This window comes from Solanum pennellii, chromosome 7 (genome assembly GCF_001406875.1).
Source record: "Solanum pennellii chromosome 7, SPENNV200".
Classification (NCBI taxonomy): Eukaryota; Viridiplantae; Streptophyta; class Magnoliopsida; order Solanales; family Solanaceae; genus Solanum; species Solanum pennellii.
This window is the reverse complement of record NC_028643.1, coordinates 998,938-1,020,851: the sequence shown is the minus strand read 5'-3', so window position 1 is coordinate 1,020,851 and position 21,914 is coordinate 998,938. Positions and strand designations below refer to the sequence as shown.

Below are 21,914 nucleotides of genomic sequence, written 5' to 3'. Positions count from 1 at the left end.
CTTGAATTTCATTCTGTTTTTTAACATAAAAATGAAGTAAGTCTTCATTACTATTGTGAAAGAATTTTATGGTTCAATAAAAAACCTTAGTCCACAATGTAGAACAATTCAAAAGGCTTGGATCTATAAAACAACAGCTCTTTTGGAAGTATCGTTAAATTAATTGAGGTGCGCAAAAATATTTTTTTAATAATATATATATATATAATTTTATGAGAAAATAGTGAGTACATTCACATCATTACTAAAAAGAAAGTATATTCACCTATATCTTTGAGGGGTAACAAAATGATAATGGAATAACAATAGTTTTATTTAAGGATAAAAGGCTCAAATATGTCATTAAATTTTGAGAAAAGATTCTTTTATGTTAATCTGTTAAAAGTTTGGCTCATCTATGTTTTTTTTTTTTTTTTGAGAAAAGGTTTATACGTATCATTCTTTGTTAACTGAAACGCTATAAACGAGTCAAACTTTTAACGAACTAAAAAATTTATATTATATTTGAACTATTTTAAATAGTATATATTACTTTAAATATAGAATAACAACGCAGTTTAACATACCATGTGGATAATTAAAGAGCTAATTGTTAAAAACATATGAATAATTAGGAGCTTTACACTCCAACTAGAAATTGTTTCTTTTTCTTTTACTTAAACTATCACAATTAATGTATTAAAACACACTTTAAAATCGATTGAACAGTAATTCATTACCCCCTCTTTTTTATTTGAACTATCGACATAGATAATAATAGTTTCGATATCGATAATCATGGTAAGTAAAAAAACAAATAACTATTATGATTTTGATCATTAATTTATAATTAAATGAGATAAACTAGTCAATAATTTTAAAATTTATGAAAAATAATTAAAATTTATCAATAATTGAAATTGCTTGATTTTGTCCCTTTGTTATTTTCCTTTTTCTATGGTCTCCATCGAGTTTGATCTCACCTTCGTGAACCCCCACCCCCACCCCACCCCAAGATTTGTAGCCTACGTGCACCCTCATATACTGGAAGATTAGTTTTTGGGTTCTAATCACATTTGGTTACTTCCACGTGATACGGTATCTTTTAATCTCTCTCTTTTTTCCTGTTAATTTCAGTGTAAATCTCATGTATATGGACAAAATAATTTTGGGTTTATCCTTTTAATCAACAATTGCGGTTGTGGATCTTGGATATACTTGGTAGGAGGATAAAGTTTGAATCTTGAAGTGTTTTTGATAATGGTGTGATTGAAGTGATTTTGATAATTTGTGCTTTTTTTTTTGGGTTTGGTAATGTATGTATGCTGGCCCCATTTGGCAGAATTTTGTGGGTTTTATGTTTGGTTGACTACTGTGGTGAGGGGAATTGGGTATTGCTTATTTCTTTCTTTGGTGATTGAGTAAAGTTTGAATCTTGAAGTGTTTTGATAATGATGTGATTGAAGTGATTTTGATAATTTGTGTTTTGGGGTTTGTTAATGTATGTAGCTTGCTCCATTTTGGTTTTGGAGCACAGATTTTGGCTTGGATGGGGGAATTGGGTATTGCTTATTTCTTTCTTTGGTGATTGATTAAAGTTTGAATCTTGAATTGTTTTGATAATAGTGTGATTGAAGTGATTCAAAAATCAGTGATAATTTATGCCTTTTGTGGGTTTGTTAATGTATGCTTGCTTGCCCAAATAGGCAGAATTTTCTTGGTTTTATGTTTGATTGACTAATATAGTTTTGGATCTTAGATTTCCCTTGACTGGGTGAAATTTGGTATTGCTTATTTCTTTCATTAGTGATTGTTTATGGGAATAAAGTTCTGAGTCTTGAAGTAGTGAACTTAATTAGCTTGAAAGTTAGTAGAGAATGTCATGGTTGAAGTGATTGTTGTGATTTTCTGGGTTTGTTTGAATCAGTGATGTTGACTTCTGATTATTCACTAAGTATTGGGATGAATATTGAACCTGTAGCAATGAGATTTTGGGGTCAACCTTCTCTGTACCTTTGTAATATTGTGGATTCTGTCAAGGCTTTGAACTCAAATCTTTAGTTGTTCCTTAAATTGTGAGTATCTCCAAGATTGAATCAGAAATTTATTCCATAAACCTTTTTTTTACTAAAGCACTGATTGGTGCATTTTATAAGAAGATATGTGCAGAAATTACCAGACCCCTTTAGGTATGCAGAGAGCTCAAAAGGTTCTAACATTTCTTATACATACTTACAATATCAGATTTACTCCAAAAGAACATAATACTAGACATAAACCATTCAGTAATTGTCCTCCAGGCGTTCTTAAGTTCCTAAGTAGTTGATATCTCCTATATGGATCTTTTCTTCCATATGTTCTATCTGTCTTTTTCTTATACCAATTTTGTAAATGATGTAACCAATACTTGTATTAAATATTCTACCATATTAGGGAGATATCTTCTGCTTGATGATTCCTTCAGTATTTGGTTGATGTACTTTGTCAGGTGTTAATTTGAAGTTTGACTAAAAACTGTAATGAAGCTGGTGCAAGCCAATTTCAAGTCTGAGGAGGTTGATTTGGTCATTATGTTGGTAATATGGACTCAATATAGAGTGATGGGTCTAACTCTTAAAATAAAATCAGTGATTGGTTCATGATAAAGTTAAGGATTTGCAACGGTTAGAGACCAAACATTGGTCTTATCCGCATACGAGACAAAAGGAATAAAAGAAAAAGAAATAATATGGGTTCTTCTTTCTTTAATCACATAGGAACTGAATCCTTTCCTTCTCACAAGTGAAGTGAAACAAGATAGCCTGATGACACTAATTTGTTGATAGTAGGTTTAGAAAGTGTTTTGGTGTTCTCTTTTTAGCTTCATTTCTGTATCTGTTGTCATATTCATTTTGATTTCTTGTAATAAGTTCTATTTATCCCGTTTCTAGTAATCTAGTTGGCATCTTTAAATGTGTGGAATCTATGACCTGTCGGGTTTTGAGATATTTCCGTGGAATCTATACAGGATAGAGGAAGAACGATCCGTATTCTGGCTATTTGGTAAGAAGAAAACAAATTTTGGATTTGAAGGGCATAATCACAATGACAACGGAGAGCGCGGAGCTTACTACGGAGGAGGTAATGCCACATGTATAAGCACAATAAAGAAGCTACATTATACATAAGGACATGAAAATAGCATACATTTTTTGTAACTGATAACTAGCTAGGACTATAACTTTCAATCGCCATCATAGTGAACATGCAACACAGGATCTAGGCTCTTAGTCTTAGCAGTTAGTCGCTGTACCTTGTTTCCATTTACTTTTTGAGAAAGTTTTGAGTAGTATGTCTACATCAATAAACACTAAGTGGAAAGAATTCTATGCATTCAATGATGGATAATTATAAAGATACTTTTGGTTGTCAGTTTCTTTTAATATATTTAATAAGGTATCAATTTTGAGAAGGAGAAAGAATTTGTTGGTGTCAGGGTTTTTTTTGTGGGCTGTCCTGGAAGAACAGTGGAACATCCTTTCTCTTTATCTTTTCTCTAGTTTACCAACTACATCACCTATAAATAAACATAAATGTGGCTTTATCTTTTGGTTTTGGGGAAATGGGAGTGCGGGAAGAAAAAGAAACTGAAAGAATAGTGATGAATCGGGCCTTTTAGCACTGGTGATTGTGCAATAACATTATGGATCCTTCTGTTTCCTTAGGTTTTGAGGAGGGATATCCCATGGGAGACATACATGACTACAAAGCTGATCACTGGAACTGGTTTGCAGCTGTTGAGGCGCTATGACAAGAAGGCAGAAAGTTACAAAGCCCAGTTGCTGGATGATGTAATGTTTCTAACACGAGTGTTATTAGCTATGACTTATATTTTGGTTTCCTACAAAGTCGAATTCTTTTGTCTTGTACTTAGACTACTTCTTTCTGCCTAATTCCTCTTGTATTTAGGCCGACTTCTTCTAAATTGCAGTTCTTTCTTAAAAAGAAAAAGGAGGGTTCTTCTAAATTAGGTTAGTAATAGGTCCACTTGTGGTAGTATAAGTTTTACATTTTGCATGCCACTGAATACATGGATAAGCTGTTATTTGGGAAGATAAATATTGTCATCACTAGCCTCTCCTTTATTAGTCAAGTTTGCCATACACCTGACTCCCATGTATAGATGGTCTAATTCTCTTGGATTGTCCTTTGTATCTTCATTTCAAGTTCATTTATTACCTTGAATTAGTCATCTATAATCAGCATCATCAAAATGTAGAGTAAGTGTTCTTTACACTATTGAGCTATTCCCAAGTTACAGGCTTTTTCATGAGGCTTATGTGGGGAATGGGGTTCTTGCAACTGCTGATTTCTAAACATCCCGTATTCTTAGATTTTTTTTTGGGTGCTTGGTCAAGCTCTCAAACTTTTGATTGTCTTATAATGGTCTTAGACTCTCAATTGGTGATGCTATTATAAAATGGATACCACTATTACAGGATGGTCCAGGTTATGTCCGCGTCTTTGTTACCATTTTACGTGACATCTTCAAGGAAGAAACCGTGGAATATGTTTTGGCTTTGATTGATGAAATGCTTACAGGTAAGTGGAGAATTTGTTACTCTTAGAGTTCTTTTTGGTAAGTGGACTGATATAATGCTTATTTCTTGGCAGCAAACCCAAAAAGAGCAAGACTATTCCATGATGAGAGTCTTGCAGACGAAGATACCTATGAACCTTTCCTCAGGCAATATTCTTCAACCCATTTTTAACTTTTGTTCCGTTTTCTCTGAATGCTGCAAGGGTTGATGTCCTTTATTTACACTTGCCATGTAGATACTATTCTGCAAGGGTTGATGTCCTTTATTTACACTTGCCATGTAGATACTATTCTGCAAGGATTGATGTCCTTTATTTACACTTGCTGTGTAGATACATTTTTCTTCTCTTCCTTTGTAGCAAAGTATTGCAATTTGCATGCACCCCTCCCCCTGCCTTCATCCTATATCAACATATCTTGCCATATTTATAGAAGATCACACCTCTTGTGTTCCTCATTTATATAATATGTAGGTAGCAGTAGTTCAATTTTATGCTTCGTACCAAAAGTTACAGCTTACCCTTCTCATTTCTGACTTTTGGTACAAAGTTTTTGGATGCTAAAACTGTAGATGCTTGAATTAGAAGACTTATCAAACGAGGAATTTAATTACATTATGTTTACTCTGATAATTTGGTATTCAGTTACTTTGGAACAAAATAATACGTACAGTGGCAAAGTCAAGACACCTTTACCTTCAGTTTGTTAGTACAGGCATATAGCTATTTTATTGCCTTTTACTGCTTGAAGAAAGCATTGAGTACAGACGGATTTCTCAGTTATCAAAAAAAAAAAAAAGAGAAAGCATTGAGTTTATTGGTCATAATGACCAGAAATTGTCAATAAGGTGATATTGAAATGATAAATAGTACCACCAACTACACATATATATTGGTTATCGAAAAGGGTGACACTCATATTGTACATTGGAGTCGTATATTCTCCTCTTTTTTTGTCTCTTCTAAACTGTTATTTTTATAAATCATTGAAAATTATGTATTCTTTTCTGTCCGTGACATTCAACTTTTCTAAAGATGAGTTCTGTTTTCCAGATTGCTGTGGAAAGGTAATTGGTTCATACAAGAGAAGAGCTGTAAGATTCTATCTTTGACAGTGAGGTAATTAGGTTATGATCTCTCCTCCCATGTCAATGATATCAAAAGACCGAGAATGTTAGAATTACAAATGAACTAATAACTTTGCGGTCCTCTTAATGACAACTCCAGTGCTAGGTCAAAAGTTCAGAATGGTGCTGATGCCAATGGAGATGCCTCAAGTTCAAAGAAGAAAATCACTACCATTGACGATGTTCTGGCAGGCGTGGTGGAGTGGCTTTGTGCACAGGTTTGTCTATGCTCCTAGAGTTTCCACTTCTATATTTTTCATCCATCCCACCCAAACCTGCAATTACTGGGCTTTCAAACATTTGAAAGGGGATTCAATATAGTTGTGGAAATATTTCATAGAAAGAAGGTCCATTGTAGAATAAAAGAAACAGTGAAGCGAAGTAGATGGCCAAAAAGGGCTAGAATCATAGGATCATGAGGTGCGATGTATTAGTTTAATCAGTAAGAGGCAGTGGAATGACGCCATTGACAGGGATCAGGAAGCTCTTGCTTCTCATCAAGATCTTTCTGAGCCTTACAACTGGGTTTATGACCTATTTCTTCACTTTGAAGCTAAATAATTGAAGATAGGGGAAGGTTCAATTGGATGGGAGTTGGGGATTTATGGATTAATTCCACTTGTTGGGTTATCATGTCTCAGTTAACTGCTGTCATTCCTGATTTTGACGATCTGTGCAGCTGAGAAAGCCTACTCATCCTACACGCAGCATTGCTAGCACAATCAACTGCCTATCAACTCTGTTGAAAGAGCCAGTTGTTCGATCTTCATTTGTTCGAGCTGATGGAGTGAAGTTGCTTGTCCCTTTAATTTCACCAGCATCGACCCAGCAGTCTATCCAGGTTTTCTTCGCTCTAACTTTATAAATTATATACTTGTCGTGCTAGAAAATTGTGGTGGTTGAGACGGTTCTGTACTCATTCAACCTATCAACCACCTCCTGAAGCTAGATGACAAAAGAATATATCTTTCTTTCTTCTTCCTGATTTTATTTTCTTCCTTTAAACAGCTTCTCTATGAGACATGCCTTTGTGTGTGGCTTTTGTCATACTATGAACCTGCAATAGAGTATTTAGCTACTTCAAGGGCCCTCACTCGATTGATAGAAGTTGTTAAAGGTTCAACAAAAGAGAAGGTAAGCTACTTGTACTGCTTTATGCCTGATAACTATTTGTATTCCCTATTAAATTTTTAAATTTGATGCTGCACTTTTTCTACCTTGGTTGTTCTTGGCTTGCTCATCTCAGTTCACGGCCTGTGGTTTTTCTATAACTATAGGTTGTACGGGTTGTCATCTTGACTCTTCGGAATTTGCTTTCCAAAGGAACATTTAGTGCTCATATGGTTGACCTGGGAGTGCTGCAAATTGTTCAGAGTTTGAAAGCACAGGCTTGGAGTGATGAGGTGAAGAATCTTAGTCATGGTTTAAATCTGATATTATACCTTAAATTTAGTCTTTTTCTTTCATTTGCTAACAGTGTAGAAAATGATTAGAAGAATAGTCACTATTAGAACCTCTTCTCGGTTCATCTTAGCATTAACTATGATGACTTAATCATGTTACTGCGTCTGCTGTAGAATTATTTACCGTTATTTATCATCTCTGCAGGATCTTTTGGACGCTCTGAATCAACTAGAACAAGGATTGAAGGAAAACATCAAAAAGCTGAGTTCGTTTGACAAGTACAAGCAGGAAGTCCTCCTTGGCCATCTTGATTGGTCCCCAATGCACAAAGATCCTATATTCTGGCGGGAGAACATAAATAATTTTGAGGAGAATGATTTCCAGGTAATACTTGGCTTGTAGATTGCAAAACCCCCAAGCTACATGTCTTTAAAGGCTGTAAAGTACGCACGGCATAACAGCATAAATACGGCTCCATCTTGGTGCTACATTAGCAGCAGAACCAGAGTTTTGTGCTGACCTTCAAACAAGTCTATCTTCTTATCAAATAAAAAAGCTGCTTATTAATATTCATGTCTAAGTAGTAACTGACTAAAACTTTTATCATTAGAGGTAAACTGTCGCCCATAGTAGCAGATTGGATGAGGAGGTGACACCCTTATTTTATAAATAATTAATATAGAGGGCCTTTTGGAAACATCCTCCCTACCTTCTTCCTATGGTAGGGGTAAGGTCTGTACTCTACCCTCCCTAGATCCCACTTGTGGAATAACATCGGGTATGTTTTTGTTGTTGTATTTTTGCCTTCTATATCTTGTGTAGACCTTAAGCGTACCTATTGACATTCAACTGAAACTAATATATTCGAGACGTAACACAGGTATACACATGAAAAACACACTCAAATTTTAACAAATAATGTATTTGAACCATAATTTGAAAAACACAATGAGTTCTATGCTAAGAGTCTTGAGGTTGAATCATCAAGTTTAAATCTTGAATCCTCCGCTTCTATGATCTTCATAGCATATTACTGTTTTTCTTTGCGGTGGATTTTCAAATCTGTGATTTCTAATACTAAGAGTGATATCTTGTGTTGTGTGGTGTTGCAGATCTTGAGGGTGCTCATTACAATTCTGGACACATCAAGTGATGCAAGGACACTTGCTGTTGCTTGCTATGATCTATCACAGTTCATTCAGTGCCATTCTGCTGGGCGAATTATAGTGAATGACCTCAAAGCTAAGGAGCGCGTAATGAGACTGTTGAACCATGATAATGCTGAGGTCACGAAAAACGCTTTGCTCTGTATCCAAAGGCTTTTCCTCGGTGCCAAGTATGCTAGCTTTTTGCAGGCTTAAGTCTTTTCGAATGCTAGACTCATCTCGTTATTTCCTTGGACACAAGGAGTTTGTGGTCGTGGTCATGGTCGTGGTCTTGTTAATTTATTTGTTGTATCACTATTCGAGTATTGTATCTAAGGCGTCTTCTTGGTGAGATTTTCATTCCAAATAAGGTCTATGAGTTGATTCTAATTTCCCCTCCAATAAAAGGAAGTTTGTATTGACATGTTTATCGAACCGGGGAATTGTTTTGTGGTATATACTATCTGGAATTACTGTTCAAACAACTTATTAATACGATGATTTTGTATAATCGGTATGGGTTTTATGTATCGAGACTTATAGTCTAGTGATATCATCGAGAGATAGACAGTTGAGTTTGTAGTGCTTTTCTGGAATTTGTATCTCATGGTGGAAAAGGAAAAGAAAAATGGGAAGATAGAGAAGGAAAAAACTCATGAACTAATACACACGAATAGGTCAACAAAACGAGTTCAAATAGTCTATCATACATATTTCGAAAAACTCATGAACTAACACACGAAAAATCGAGATAATCTTAAATTTTCTGTATTTTGTAAGCCATCAACTCCAAAAAAAGAAAAAGCTCAAACAAAGTCCGTCACACTTGTTCCAAAATATTCAAAAATTAATACACGAAAAACAGAGAGAATCACATATATTTCAAATATTCATGAATTAATATACACGAAAAGCCGAGATAATCCCAAGTTCTTTGTTTCGTGACCCATAAACTGACGTTTTCCCTCGCAACGCCACGAGTACCATTTAATAGGTCATACAGGAAAACATAATAGTAGCAACACATCTCTTGTTTAGCCCTGGAATTCAATTTGAAAAAGCACAAATATATCTTTTTCCTCTATTAGATACAACAACAGTTCCCTTGTTTCTATACCTACTATACATATCAAGAATCCTAAACTAGAGAAGTTACAATTTTCTCCAAAGATATCTATACAGCACCTACAAGAAACTGAACCAGTGTACATAGCTGTGTGTTTTCAGCTCCAAAGCAGATAGAGATGGATGTTGCATCTGCCAGTTATATTGCGCATGGTGTAGTCAAGATTTTCGTTGCTGGAAGTTGAACTTGTGTATGGTCTCATGCAGTAGGGCCAATGCTGCAAACTTCCTAAGCAGCTGAGTGTTTTTTGCATTGCTTTAGGCGCCTAGAGCATAGAGCATATGTAGAAAGCCACGAAAAACATGGACTCCTTGAGAAGTGTCAGCGCAAGAACAAAATAAAGCTCTCATGTTTCATTGGAATAGATGTCGCACCAATCATCCTCGCATAAAAGCCTCATATGCTTGTCTCAGAGCAAGAACATAGCATTTTGAAGAAAGGGATTCGTTGTTTTAATTCTATTGGTTCTCAGTTAAAGAAGTAGGGTGACTCGAGAACTTCCCGCAAATCAAAATCACCTCTTTTTGGTAGAGGGGGAAATGTCAATGCTGGATATGATTCCTGGAAGCTTTCAAGCAACTGCAAACAAGATACCATGTATACTATAACTCATAAGAGCAGCTTGAGAAAGAGAAACAAAAGTAAATATCGGGGAGATCCTGAAATACGTTTGTCTAGAAAGGAAATTTTCACTGTTGACATACTTACATCTTCAAGAATAGGCATACTGTACAGCTCCACAAACTTCTCCCTGAGTATCCTGTTCATCTGGTCGACATCGCAAGCATGAGTCCAGAAGGAATCATGTACCCCTACAACAGGTTAGGATTTTGATCAATATTCTCAACTGAAGAAAGTTTGTAAACAAGACCAATGCTTGAAATGTAAGCAAGTAAATGAACTTTATAGCAAGTTCTAGAAGTATTAATAGTTCATGAGTTTACAACAACATACCCAATGTATTCCCACTGTGGGGTATGGGAGGCTAGAGACTTAAAAGTATATGCAGACCTTGCCCCTATTTTGTGGAGATAGAGAGGTTGTTTCCGAAAGACCATCAGCTTTAAGTATCACATAAAGTTCATGAGTTTATATACGACAAATGACCAATCCAACATTAGCTTCTGCTATGTTTGCCTATATGAGTTCATTTTGCTTGGGGAGAATTCTAGATCTAAATAATCTTTTTACGAAAGAGAATCATTTAATAGACTATCATTTTTCACATACTGGAAGCATATTATAGTAGCATTGAGAGAGAAAGAGGACAGTGGGAGCATGACAGAGTACAGAAAGGAAAACAATGTGTTCCAACATATGATGAACTTCTACAACTATCACGGCATGTTCCTTCAAGCCAGATAGATTATCTCAATTCTTATCCAGAAACTTGAGCGAGAAAGCAACCTATGTAAAAAATTATACATTTCTCTCTCTCTTGGCAAATCCAATTCAGCATTAAAATATTTCAGAATCAAACTGAAGTTTATTGACAACAAAACCTGCACTCCAAGGACTTCAATTTAGGAAAACCTTTTTACTCGACTGTTTCACAATTGAGTAGAAACACAATTTAAACTTCAGTGTATTGTATGTAGGCGAGCATACATGTGCATATATAAGTGGTCAAAACCTCAAGTATAGACCAGATACCATTAGAAATAAAAGGGCAGGCAAACCTGCAAAATGTAGTCCAGCATCCCTGCAAGCAACAGCGGTCATCATCATATGTGAACCATCCAGTGAGTGCACAAAATTTGGAGGAAAAGCAGTTCTCTGCTTCCGGACCTCAACCTAGAGGGGTCCAACATTAGCAATATAAAATAGGCATAAAATAAAATATGAGATCTTAACAGGTAAAAAACAAAAGCATTTACAAGTCGTATTACTTACTGCATCACCCTCACGCTGCAAAGCCAAAACTTGAAGAGAAGTTCTTATCTGGAGTAACGCATTAGCACAAACAGATATTGCATGAGTTGCTTGAAATTCCTGATGTTTTTTTTTCTAAAGAGGAACAGAAAAGTTTTACATCCTCATTAAAGGCATATCACAGTTGAAAAAGATCAGTATGTAAGCCAATTTCTTATAGATGTCACATGAATTATTCATAGTCATGCCTCCTATCAATCCAACTATTCAAAGAGTTAAAATTGGCAACAAATCAACTAGCGTAAACAAGATAAAAAGGAATACAGCTTCTTAAGGAACAGACTTGGTCAGATGGCTGTTACTAGATTAAAGAAGCACTTACAACATGCCGCTGAGTTTTAAAGTAAGGCTGCACAACAGGGAGCCCCAGAGGTGTCGTCCATCTCACTGGCTGATTTTCTGAAGCAATCACCTGTTAAATATCACTAATTAAACCATAGAAGTCCAAACAAGTTTTGAGATATCCTATTACTACCAATTGCAGTTCCTCTCCCGGAAAATTTCCAAGGGAACTAGCATTTTTGTTTCAAAGAATATATGCAGTATGTTCAAGGGACCATACATTCAATGTTACACCCTTGAGTTCTAAACTCAAATTTGTAACGCTAAAAATACTTTTTTTCCATTGATTAACTAAATATGTTTTCAGTCCTGGAGAATTTACAAGTGTGGCCATCCCATTTAGGGTTTCATTTGGAACCCTGGATGTTTTAGCAATTATGAGTGCACTCCCCAAAAAGGCCAGTCCAACTTATCTTATGGCCATTGGGGGCAATGAATAAATTGACAATTATGCTTCATCTGTGAACTGGTTTAAAGTTTTGTTATCCAACAAAAAAAGTACAAGAAGCAGAACCGGGGTACAGAAGAGCTCCGGATAACTTTTGCAGCACTTCACAAGGAGTACAGATTTGCGATCTATATGCCACTTATGGGATGCAAGTTTTGTTTAAATTGAGTTGCATGTTGTTCAATCATTCTATCAACTTTTTTGCTATGCTAATTAGTATAATACTTCGTAATCCAGTAACAACATTAACTAGCTAACAAATTAGAGAAAAAAAAAAAGCTTAGACAAGAAAATTCTTATTAAAAAGAAATACTGGAGGGGGTCCATGGTAGGGGCAACTGGTATGGACCTTAGCACAATCACCAAGCCAAGTCATTGTTCCACGTGCAGCTTGAAACAACTCCCCAAGTGCAGCTAATGTTACCTGACAAGAAACACGAGAACAGATATACAGTCAAAACATAAAGTTGAATCAGTAAGTCGTGGATAGAGTAAGCTCTTAGGACAATTTTTTTCTACGCCTATGGTATGTATGGGGGAGAAAAGATAAGTCCCGTGAAAATTAGTGATATGTAAGCATACTGAAAGAAGGTAATAAGCAATAGCCTGGTTTAAACTCACTATTCCTTTTTATTTAATTATGAAATCCTTCCACGTCTTGCCGATGCAGGTATGGCGTATGTGTTAGTTAAAGGAAACAACAACTACCAGTAAGCTGCTTCAAACGTCAGTCTCAAACAAATTGGGGTCAGCTATATGAATCCTCACCGACCACGCTTCTTCATTTAAGCTCAACTCATGTAGATTATTAGAAAAGGTAGATTGAGAGACCTAAGTTAAGAATATGTGACTAGGTAATAGAAACCTGTGAGTAGCTTACTATAATACTCCCTCTGTTTCAATTTGTTCGTCCTATTTTGACTTGGCACGGAGTTTAAGTACCGTAGACTTTTGAATATTGTGGTTTTAAACATGTCACGTGGAAAAGTTAGAATGAAAGAGTTGCTGAAAAATGCAAAGAGGCATTCTTTCATCAACAGGCTAAAAAGGAAAGTAGGACAAACAAATTGCAATAGGGGGAGTATCAGACAATGAATGCTTACTTTAGCAGCATAGCAAGATGCAGTAAATAGCAGCCTATCATCATCGATAAGACCCTTCTCCTCCAACCTTCTTTTGATTTGTTCACGTGCCCCAACATAGGTAACACCATACACTGAGGTCATTACTGTCTGCTTCACCAATTTCCTGTCAACCTGAAGTCTCCGCAGCATCAAATATTTTAATTGTTAAAAGTTCAAAAACTAGAAGCAACAGGCCTAGATACTTGAAGTTAAAACAGAAATGATAACTACAATAAGATAGAAAAGACAGATAATCAAATGACAACCTGGTCAATTAAGAGCTTGGCTAGTAAAGCATTAGGATCAGTAGCAGGGTCCTTGTTACTATCTCCTCTGATAATATGATCGACCCTGCAATCAATAGTTGTCTTCAACAATCACTAGTGGAACCAAAATACACACATGCTCCCAAATATATTAGTGGTGTAAACTTTTGACCAGTTAATAAGAGAAGCAGTAAGGTGAATATGTTTATAGACCTTTTTCTTTTCATAAATTAACGGTGCAAATGAATTTTGACTGAAGAAAATGCAAAAAAGTAGAAGAAGATATCCTTGTCGGCTGTTGCATGGTGAGCATCATATCCCTCCACCATCCAGAACATATTTCTTCCATCAACAAGTGGTTTATCGTTTTACATCTAATGTCAGGTATGTACATTAATCACACATGAAAGGTCATTTCCCATTCCCCTCCTGAAATTCCATCTAGCGTCAAGAAAATTTAGCAAATATTTTACAGGACTAAATTTAGCAAATACTCTTATTTCTTTCTGGGGTAGATAACTCTTACAGTTGATATAGGTTTTGACAACAAAAAATATAAATAATGAATGCTAAACATTTGTAGCCTTCCAAAAATGCAATCAATAGATAGGTTCATGGGTCAAAATATCAAAAACGATAGCTTAAACTAAATTCCACAAAAGGGAGCTTAGCTTTGAGGTGTCACTAAAGAATGGATTTTCAATCACTTTACTATACCTCAAAGCTATTTCAGTATAAACATCAGCTGGTTTCTCTCCAGCAACTAGATTGACTGCTGCTGCCTCCATCTGTTATAGTTGCACAACCTCAGACAATGACATAAGAGTTACTCTAGCATATATGAAAAGTTCACAGAAGATAAACATCATAGAACAAGCTAAAATTCAGTAACAGAAGAAAACGGAGCTGAAAAAAGGTAAAAAATCACAAAGAAAATAATGGAACAACAAACATACGCTATCTCTTCCCAGAGCTGCATAGTGCTGTAGGCCATTGCATGAACCATCCTATGATAAAATGAAGCAAAAACTGTTAACATGTCTAAGGACTACTATTTTTGTTTTCGAGATAGATGTTTCAACTTTTATTTTCTTGCAATGGAACTTATCTTATTTTTATCCACTTAACTTTTCTACATTTATTTACCAGCAACAAATCAGACAAAAGAGAATTGAACGGAAAATAAAAAAAAGTAGTGATGTAAGTGTTCTACCTGGTGAATAGGCAGGTGGGAGATGACAGTGTGTGGTGACAGGCTTTTCACAGCTTCTGATAGGTTAATGCAAGCTGCTAAGCACTGTAAAGGATCCTCAGCATTTAACCACCATCTATTTCCATTTAAAGGATTGTGTGCTGAATCTAATATGTCATCAATGTGGTTTTCCACAAATGCAATGCGTGCATCATAGCAGAGCTTCTCTATGCCCCCTGCATAAAGACTTGCTAAATGTACTTTTAGCCAGCGCAATCCTGACTTTCCTAGTGGTCGTCCTTCAGCAAATTCGAGGATTCCTCGACAGAGATCAGAGCTCAAGTGATTCAAATGAGGATGCATAGGGTATGCACGTCCTCGAAAATCAAGATTGTGAGGATAATAAAACCCTTCCTCATCTCTCAACTTACGAGCAACCTAGTCCAAAGAAAGCTTGCTCAAAATTTACTCCTAAATAAACAAGCAAAATGTGCACATGTAGAAACTAAATGCAAAATCTAGTTTTAGAATGTTAACACCCTCGAGAGTCAATTAATAGAATGAGAAATGATTCTGTCGAGAATAAAACCTAGATCTAAATGTGCAAAGGTTGAGCAGTTTGCATTACTTTTTAGGCATTAGGATTGCCACACATACACACACTCCAGTATAACCCAAAAAAGTAAAGAAAGGAAGAAGAGTCCAAAAAGAAGACTAACTGAAAGCTTGAGCTCTGTGTCACATCTTTGGGAATGCAACTCTTGGTTGATCTTTTTGGCTTTTCTCACCCTCCATTTCCACCTTTTCAATTCCATTATATCATCGGAGTGCAACTCTGGTATGGGAACCTACAAACAAGCAATTTCTTGCGATGAAACATAACCTACAAATGGCACTAGGTATTTGAAATTTCATACTCACCTGAACGTCTTTACATAAACCATCATCTGAACAGCTAAGAGAAGTGGAAATATTGAGCAAACAAAATAACACACTAAGCATATGAACTTACGAACTATGGAGCAGTTTTTTTTGGACAATTAGAGGGAAGAATTTAAATATAAACTTTTAGTATCAGCGACATAAGAAGATCAAAAGGCATTTAAGCAGACTGGTATTGACAAAGATAATATTGTAATTCGAGCTATTTCTCCCTGTAACACAGTAAAACCCAGATACTTGTAAGTAGCACCAGAACATACACAGAAAATTAGAACATTATCTTCTTCTTCTTTTTATAAGACACATCAAAAGTGTTGCTTACATCTTTGCGATCCACTAGGCCAGCAATATTTCCTCCTCCAGCCCAAATACTCTCAACCACACTAAGTATCCTTTTATTCACTCTCCATTTAGTGCTTCCTAAGGTATCCAAGGCCTGCATGAGTGCAGAAAGAATCATTACACGGGTAAATCTCTTAGAGAACAATCTGAAGCAAGTTAATTATCAGCAGCCCCAAGATGGATTTAGTGAATCACTGTTGGTACTAAATGAATTAGGTAAAAAAGTAAGAAATTTACAGCACAGGTTGAACAAATGCAGAAATTTAATGTCATCTCAAATTCTAGTGATGATTTACATGTATATGTGCTACAAACCGGAACTATGTAAAGTGGTCTCAGATCTTAGAAATGACTTGCATGATATTTATATTTTATGCAATATGTATTGTATGATCTATGTGTCATAGCCAAAACTATTAACTGAAGAATATAAACAGTAATATCCGGTAGATAGCAGAATTGATAAGATCATACGTGCTAGACAACCTGAAGCATTTGAAAACCCTTCCAAATATCCAGCTACAACATATCACAAGTAACAGGTGAACAAAAAGAGGCAACTTAGTTTAAGGTTTAGCACAATTCGCTGCATTATTTTGCGCAACTGGATTGGCTTCATGAATTCTGAAAGAATGAAATATTAAGAATCAAACTTCACCTCATAAACTTGCTGCATTTGTTTCGCGGGAACACTTCGTACAGCATCTTGTTGCCTCCTAGATCCATGAGTGCGCATCAAATACGAAGGCAAGAACAAGTATCCTCCTTTGTCATACCTGAGATAAAATTGCTCGATAGTCAAGTCCCATAAAAATTTCTTTGAATCTGAGAAGTGTTCTCACATAAATTTATGTTTTTTTCATAAGATAGAGTAGTTTTATAGGTGAACTAGCACAAAGGGTGTGCGATTACAACTGTATAATATCTTCAGAAGAAAAACAGAGAAAATTTGCCCCTTCTAACACTGGTTCAGCCATATTTACATGCTCCAATCTACAGCATGAGTTCTAGCATAAATTTAATCCTATTAACTACAACCAAGACCTAAATAACGAATCGTGGGGATTTATCATTAAAAGCTGAAAAGGTATTATACCCTCTCCATTTTTTGGGTGGCACCAACATAGGCACGTAAGGAATCATCATCTGTTTAACCTGCAATAAACAAAATTAGAAGTTTGAAGCACAATGTCACATCATTAACTGCATAATAGAGTCATTAAACTGTCAAGTGATTCCTTTATTTATTTGACAGACTAATATGAAAAATTATTTCCTCTCTCTCTGGAAGGTGGTCAGTGAACTTCTATCTTTGGCTATTGCTTGTAAAACTCTATGGTCCCAGGAAATGGCTGTGAATATCAAAGTAGACAGCAACGAAAATAAATCCAACAATCCTGATGTGCTCAGACAATGGGGCCATAGTGGAGTTCAGGTATCTGAGTTTTTAAGTCACATTCATTCTTCCACTATGTTATTTTCTTATTCAAAATCTTTGATCGGCAGAGATAACATGCTATCATTATAACAAGTAAAAGAAGAAACAGAACCAGCAAGACCTTCTAGCTTTTATACAACCAAAGTGTTGCAGTACAACTCCTCTTTCGCAGGATCACTAAAATAAACTGAGGAATTTTACTCATGGTGAGATATTAATAATATTAAAGAAAAAGAAGTTTGTATAACCTACTGTTCTGTCAACTCCAACAACCACCAACGGGTCACATTCTATGACACCATACTTCTTGACAATGTTCTTCCTGCACGAAAAACAAACAATTTTGTGAAAGGAAAAATAACAAACAAACCTTCTATCTGGAAGTTAACACCTAGGAGCATGTGCTTTGACAATGAGAACTTCATCCTAGATAAATCAGCTAGGAAGAGGTGCTTTTGGCATGTTTTAGTTTAAGGATCAGAGTTTACACACAGCTTATCACTAAAATAACTTCTGTTGTTAGATTTGTTATGCCATAAGGTAGCAGTCTAGTACACTACTCCAGACTCCTTTTTTTTATAAATAATAAGAAATATGATATTGTGATTTTTTAAGATAAATATTAAAGAAAAGGAAAACGAACTGACCCTGGATCTCTTGTAGCAATTCTGAATACGTGCCTGAATGCAGGTCTAATATCAGGAGGAGTATCAGCAGATTGATCCACTGGAGGTTGCACATAAGCTGTTTCTGTTAATAATTCTAAAAGACGGCATCCTAACTGCAAGAGATTCAAAGAAACAGCCACTAGAATAAGATTTTAACCTAAAAAGATTAGTAGCTCTCATCACGAAGAGATTTTCTATATAACAAACCTTAGCCTGTGTGTCCCGACCCCATGACTCGGGTTCTTCACTTTGCATCAGCTTTCTCACCTCAACTACTCTGTTCCTTTTAATCAAGCTTTTGACACGCTTCCTTAGAATCATTGTCTCCCTACTCATATCTTCTTGACCTTGAGCTCCAGTCATATGTTTTTGGTGCTTCTTTGTTTTTTCCATGAAATTATGAATCCTAACCTGAGAAATATCACTGATGAGGTCAATTCACTTATTACAGGCATACCATTATTTCAAAATGAATTATTTTGTGTTTACCGCCATAATAGCACTTAGTATTCCAAACAACAAGACAATCCATGACTATATTAATTCTCTAAACAGGTAAATACTATAACTAGTTTGGCATGATAAGACACAGTCTGTTTATACAAAACTAGCTAAATAAAGAAGCAAATCAGGGAGTTAGAGGGAAGCACATACGTAAAAAAGTAATGGTTTTGGCAGGATTCCTAGCATTGAGCAGCGCAACCTGAGCCACTCAACACCTTCATAACCAACTGAAAGGTGAATGGAGAGCCATTAAAGTAATCAGAAAGACGGATACTTCCAGCTTTTCTTATTCATAATTACTGAAGAATGACACTTGAGTTCTTAGAAACAAGGAAACAAACTAGCAGGTTCTACTTGCATCAGCAAAAAGACAAGCTCGATGACAGATCTAACATAAATTCAATGAACTTTTTTTGATAAAGTAAGTTGTTCATAGATTGGCATCAAGAAGATGCAATGGTTACAAAAATAGAGATGCTAGCTCCTATACAAGACAGGATCGGGGAGCTAACCAAACAGCAAAAAGAGAACAACCATGTTAAGGGCTAGTTTAGTGTGAGGGAGCTCATAAAATCTAAAAAAAAAAACAGTAGAACTATTTATATAGGACTGGTAGGCATAACAAAAAACCCGAAAGTCAACTAACTCTTGGAACACAACCACAACTCTAGTTCTCAGTCAATCAGTAACTTGCAAAGAGGAGAGGATTCATTATCTAAACCCTTGAACAATTGGAAGAATTAGTCTCCGAATGAAACCACAACTTATATCTTTAACTTATATCTCTAGAGTCTAGATATAACCTTTAGATAATTACAGAGTAGGTTTTCTTTTTCATTTTGGGGAGATATCATTCAAATGGACTATATTTTAATGTATAGATCATTTGTTAATAGTTTGTTTCTTTCTTTTACTTCTTCTCGCTATTATTTGAGTCCTTCTAATGTTACATGCAAAATATCTCTTTAAGCATAGTTCCAAATTCAATTAGAAAACATTCTGCAAAAAACAAAATTCATAATATAACACAACATCACAATCAGGCAACAAACAGGACCAACATTTTGAAAATGTGATACTCACTTCATTCTCGACTGCCATGCCAATCTGCACTGCAGCCTGGACCACCTGAACACACCTTTCTTCTTTACCACCCATCATCAACAACCCCATCAACTTATGCATCACAATCACAGCCATTTTATCAGCAGGCAGTGAATCAATATGTGGCGCATAAGCCGTCCTATGTTTCTGTGTCATCTCGGCATTCTGCTCCCTTTCTATAGCTTGCCTCAATGGCTCAAACCAACCTAACATCAATTTCTTAACATAAGGCAAATTAGGGGCTAGTTTCTTCTCACACATTTCCCTCTCTAACTCCCTATATTCCTCCACCATTTGCTCCCACGCCTCGGTTTCCGCCTTTATCTGTCTCCTCCTCAACATAGCATACCTTCTCCTCCTCGCAATTTCTCGAAATTCCCTTCTAACCCCTTTTACCTGTTTAGCTCTAACAAACAAATTATTCATAAAAAGCGAAGAAACCCAAGGTGGGTCTTGAATAAACACCCTCTTATTAGATTCTTTTTGCAAAACCAGAGGATACCCATTTGGTATTTTCTGCAAATTCACCAATTCTTCAAGATTTTCAGTGAGATTTTCATCAGTAGATACACAGACTACTTCCGAATGAACAGTAATCGGCAATTGAATTATGGGTAATTTCAGAGTTTTAGGAAATGAAGAAGTTTGGGATAATTTGAGGAATTCTTGATTGTGAATGCCATGAAAAGTGCAGTTTTTTGGGGATTTTTGAGCTTTTCTCCATTGAGAAGAAGCTGGGGTTGGAGAGTAAGAAGCTGAAGAAGCCAGCTTTAATGGTGGAGAAAGAGGATAAGGTAAACTACAGAGGAAATTGGAAGAAAGTTGAAGTGAGTGAAGCTCACAAACAAAAACCTCTGCTAAAACCCTTTGGAGGAATAGATATTTCTTGAAATTTGTATGATTTTTTTTTTGTGTGGACCAAGCTTTTGTGAGCTCGTTCATATTGTCGATTTTAAGTTTTGATAAAAAAATGAAAATTTTTTAATGTCGAGAGTTAATTAAAAATCGATCCTCTATTTCATAAACGTTAGGGTAAGGTTTTGTATATCTTAACTTCTCGAGTTTTCGCTTGTAGGATTATATTAAGGTTGTAGGGTAAGGTTTTGAGCACCTTTTAGCTTGCGCGGTAGTATACTGTGACTTCACATAATTGAAATGCATAAGAAATATTTGAATGTTACATAAGTCAAAAAGAAATACAAATTTTTTTAAAAAAGTGACGAAGATAAGATAAACTTGGACAAAGAATATAAATCACATACTTTTAAGGTGAAATTTTCATTTGTCCCTTATAAGTTTATAATTACAGCAATCCCTCAATCTGATACAATAATATAAGCGTTGATACATTAATCTCATGCGCGAGATACATTAATCGTGAAGTAAGATACATTACATTTTATACATGATACATAATCTGATGTGCATTTTATACTGATACACTAATGTGATGCGTGAGATACATTAATTTGATGCGATCGATACATTAATTTGATGCGCTGATACATTAATATAATGTGTGAAAATGAGAAATTTTAAAAATTTGTAAAACTAATAGGGTAATAACAGAACTTAAAGGTGAAAATTCCGTCATTTATCCAAATATTAATACATAAGTTTCATTTTTAAAATATTAAGTTAATATTAATTCAATATAATTTCAAATAGAAGTCAAATAATTTTTTTTAATAAAAAAAAGAATGATGATATATATATTATATATATATAACATTACAAATTAAAAATCATGATGAATGCACTTGAAAATTTCTTAAGTACCAAGTAGTCATTTTGAAAATACTAAAACATATGTGCACTTTATATATTTTTCTAAGTAAAAAGTAGCCATTATAATCTCTACAATAACATAAATAAATAACATTAAGAGCCCGTTTGAATGGATTTAAAAAAGTAGCTTTTAAAAAATATTTTTGAAAGTACTGGAATATATTATTAAAATAAATAGTTATGTGTTCGAATAAAAGTGCTGAAATTAAAAAAAATATGTTGATGTGTTTGACAAATAAGTGCTGGTAAAATTTTTTTTTAAATCAAAATGTATGAAATACCCTTAAAAGATGTTAACATGATAAAAGTTGATTAATTTAATAATAATAATAATAATATAAAATATATGATAATAATAATAATAATAAAATAATAATAATAATAATAAATAATAATAATAATAATAAAATATGAAAAGAATAATAATAATAATATATAATAATAATAATAAAGAATAATAATAAT

General features: G+C 35.0%; 2 protein-coding genes across 4 annotated transcripts; one reads left to right on the top strand and one right to left on the bottom strand.

Moving 5' to 3' along the window:
• Positions 1-911: 911 nt before the first annotated feature.
• Positions 912-8,744, top strand: LOC107026014 (V-type proton ATPase subunit H-like). Of its 3 annotated transcripts, none has more exons than XM_015226831.1 (12): positions 912-1,077; positions 2,987-3,099; positions 3,684-3,809; positions 4,458-4,560; positions 4,633-4,705; positions 5,611-5,676; positions 5,785-5,902; positions 6,364-6,525; positions 6,693-6,818; positions 6,962-7,087; positions 7,293-7,472; positions 8,201-8,744. In XM_015226831.1, the coding sequence occupies exons 2-12, from the start codon at positions 3,064-3,066 to the stop codon at positions 8,447-8,449; spliced, it is 1,365 nt and encodes a 454-aa protein (XP_015082317.1). In that variant the 5' UTR covers positions 912-1,077; positions 2,987-3,063; the 3' UTR covers positions 8,450-8,744. The 3 variants fall into 3 exon arrangements, with proteins under 3 accessions (XP_015082317.1, XP_015082318.1, XP_015082320.1); XM_015226832.2 differs by having other exon boundaries at positions 1,076-1,200; XM_015226834.2 differs by lacking the exon at positions 912-1,077 and adding an exon at positions 2,473-2,534.
• Positions 8,745-9,246: 502 nt separating this feature from the next.
• On the bottom strand, positions 9,247-20,603 carry LOC107024714 (DNA-directed RNA polymerase 3, chloroplastic). The gene is made up of 19 exons (XM_015225698.2): positions 19,641-20,603; positions 18,261-18,464; positions 18,033-18,166; positions 17,638-17,707; positions 17,044-17,102; positions 16,606-16,723; positions 15,928-16,041; positions 15,383-15,511; positions 14,685-15,101; positions 14,428-14,478; positions 14,189-14,259; positions 13,472-13,556; positions 13,185-13,337; positions 12,431-12,505; positions 11,614-11,703; positions 11,253-11,300; positions 11,039-11,153; positions 10,068-10,171; positions 9,247-9,938 (listed from the first exon to the last, which is right to left on the bottom strand). Exons 1-19 carry the CDS (start codon positions 20,601-20,603, stop codon positions 9,828-9,830), a joined length of 3,111 nt encoding a protein of 1,036 aa, XP_015081184.1. The 3' UTR covers positions 9,247-9,827.
• Between the last annotated feature and the right edge of the window lie 1,311 nt (positions 20,604-21,914).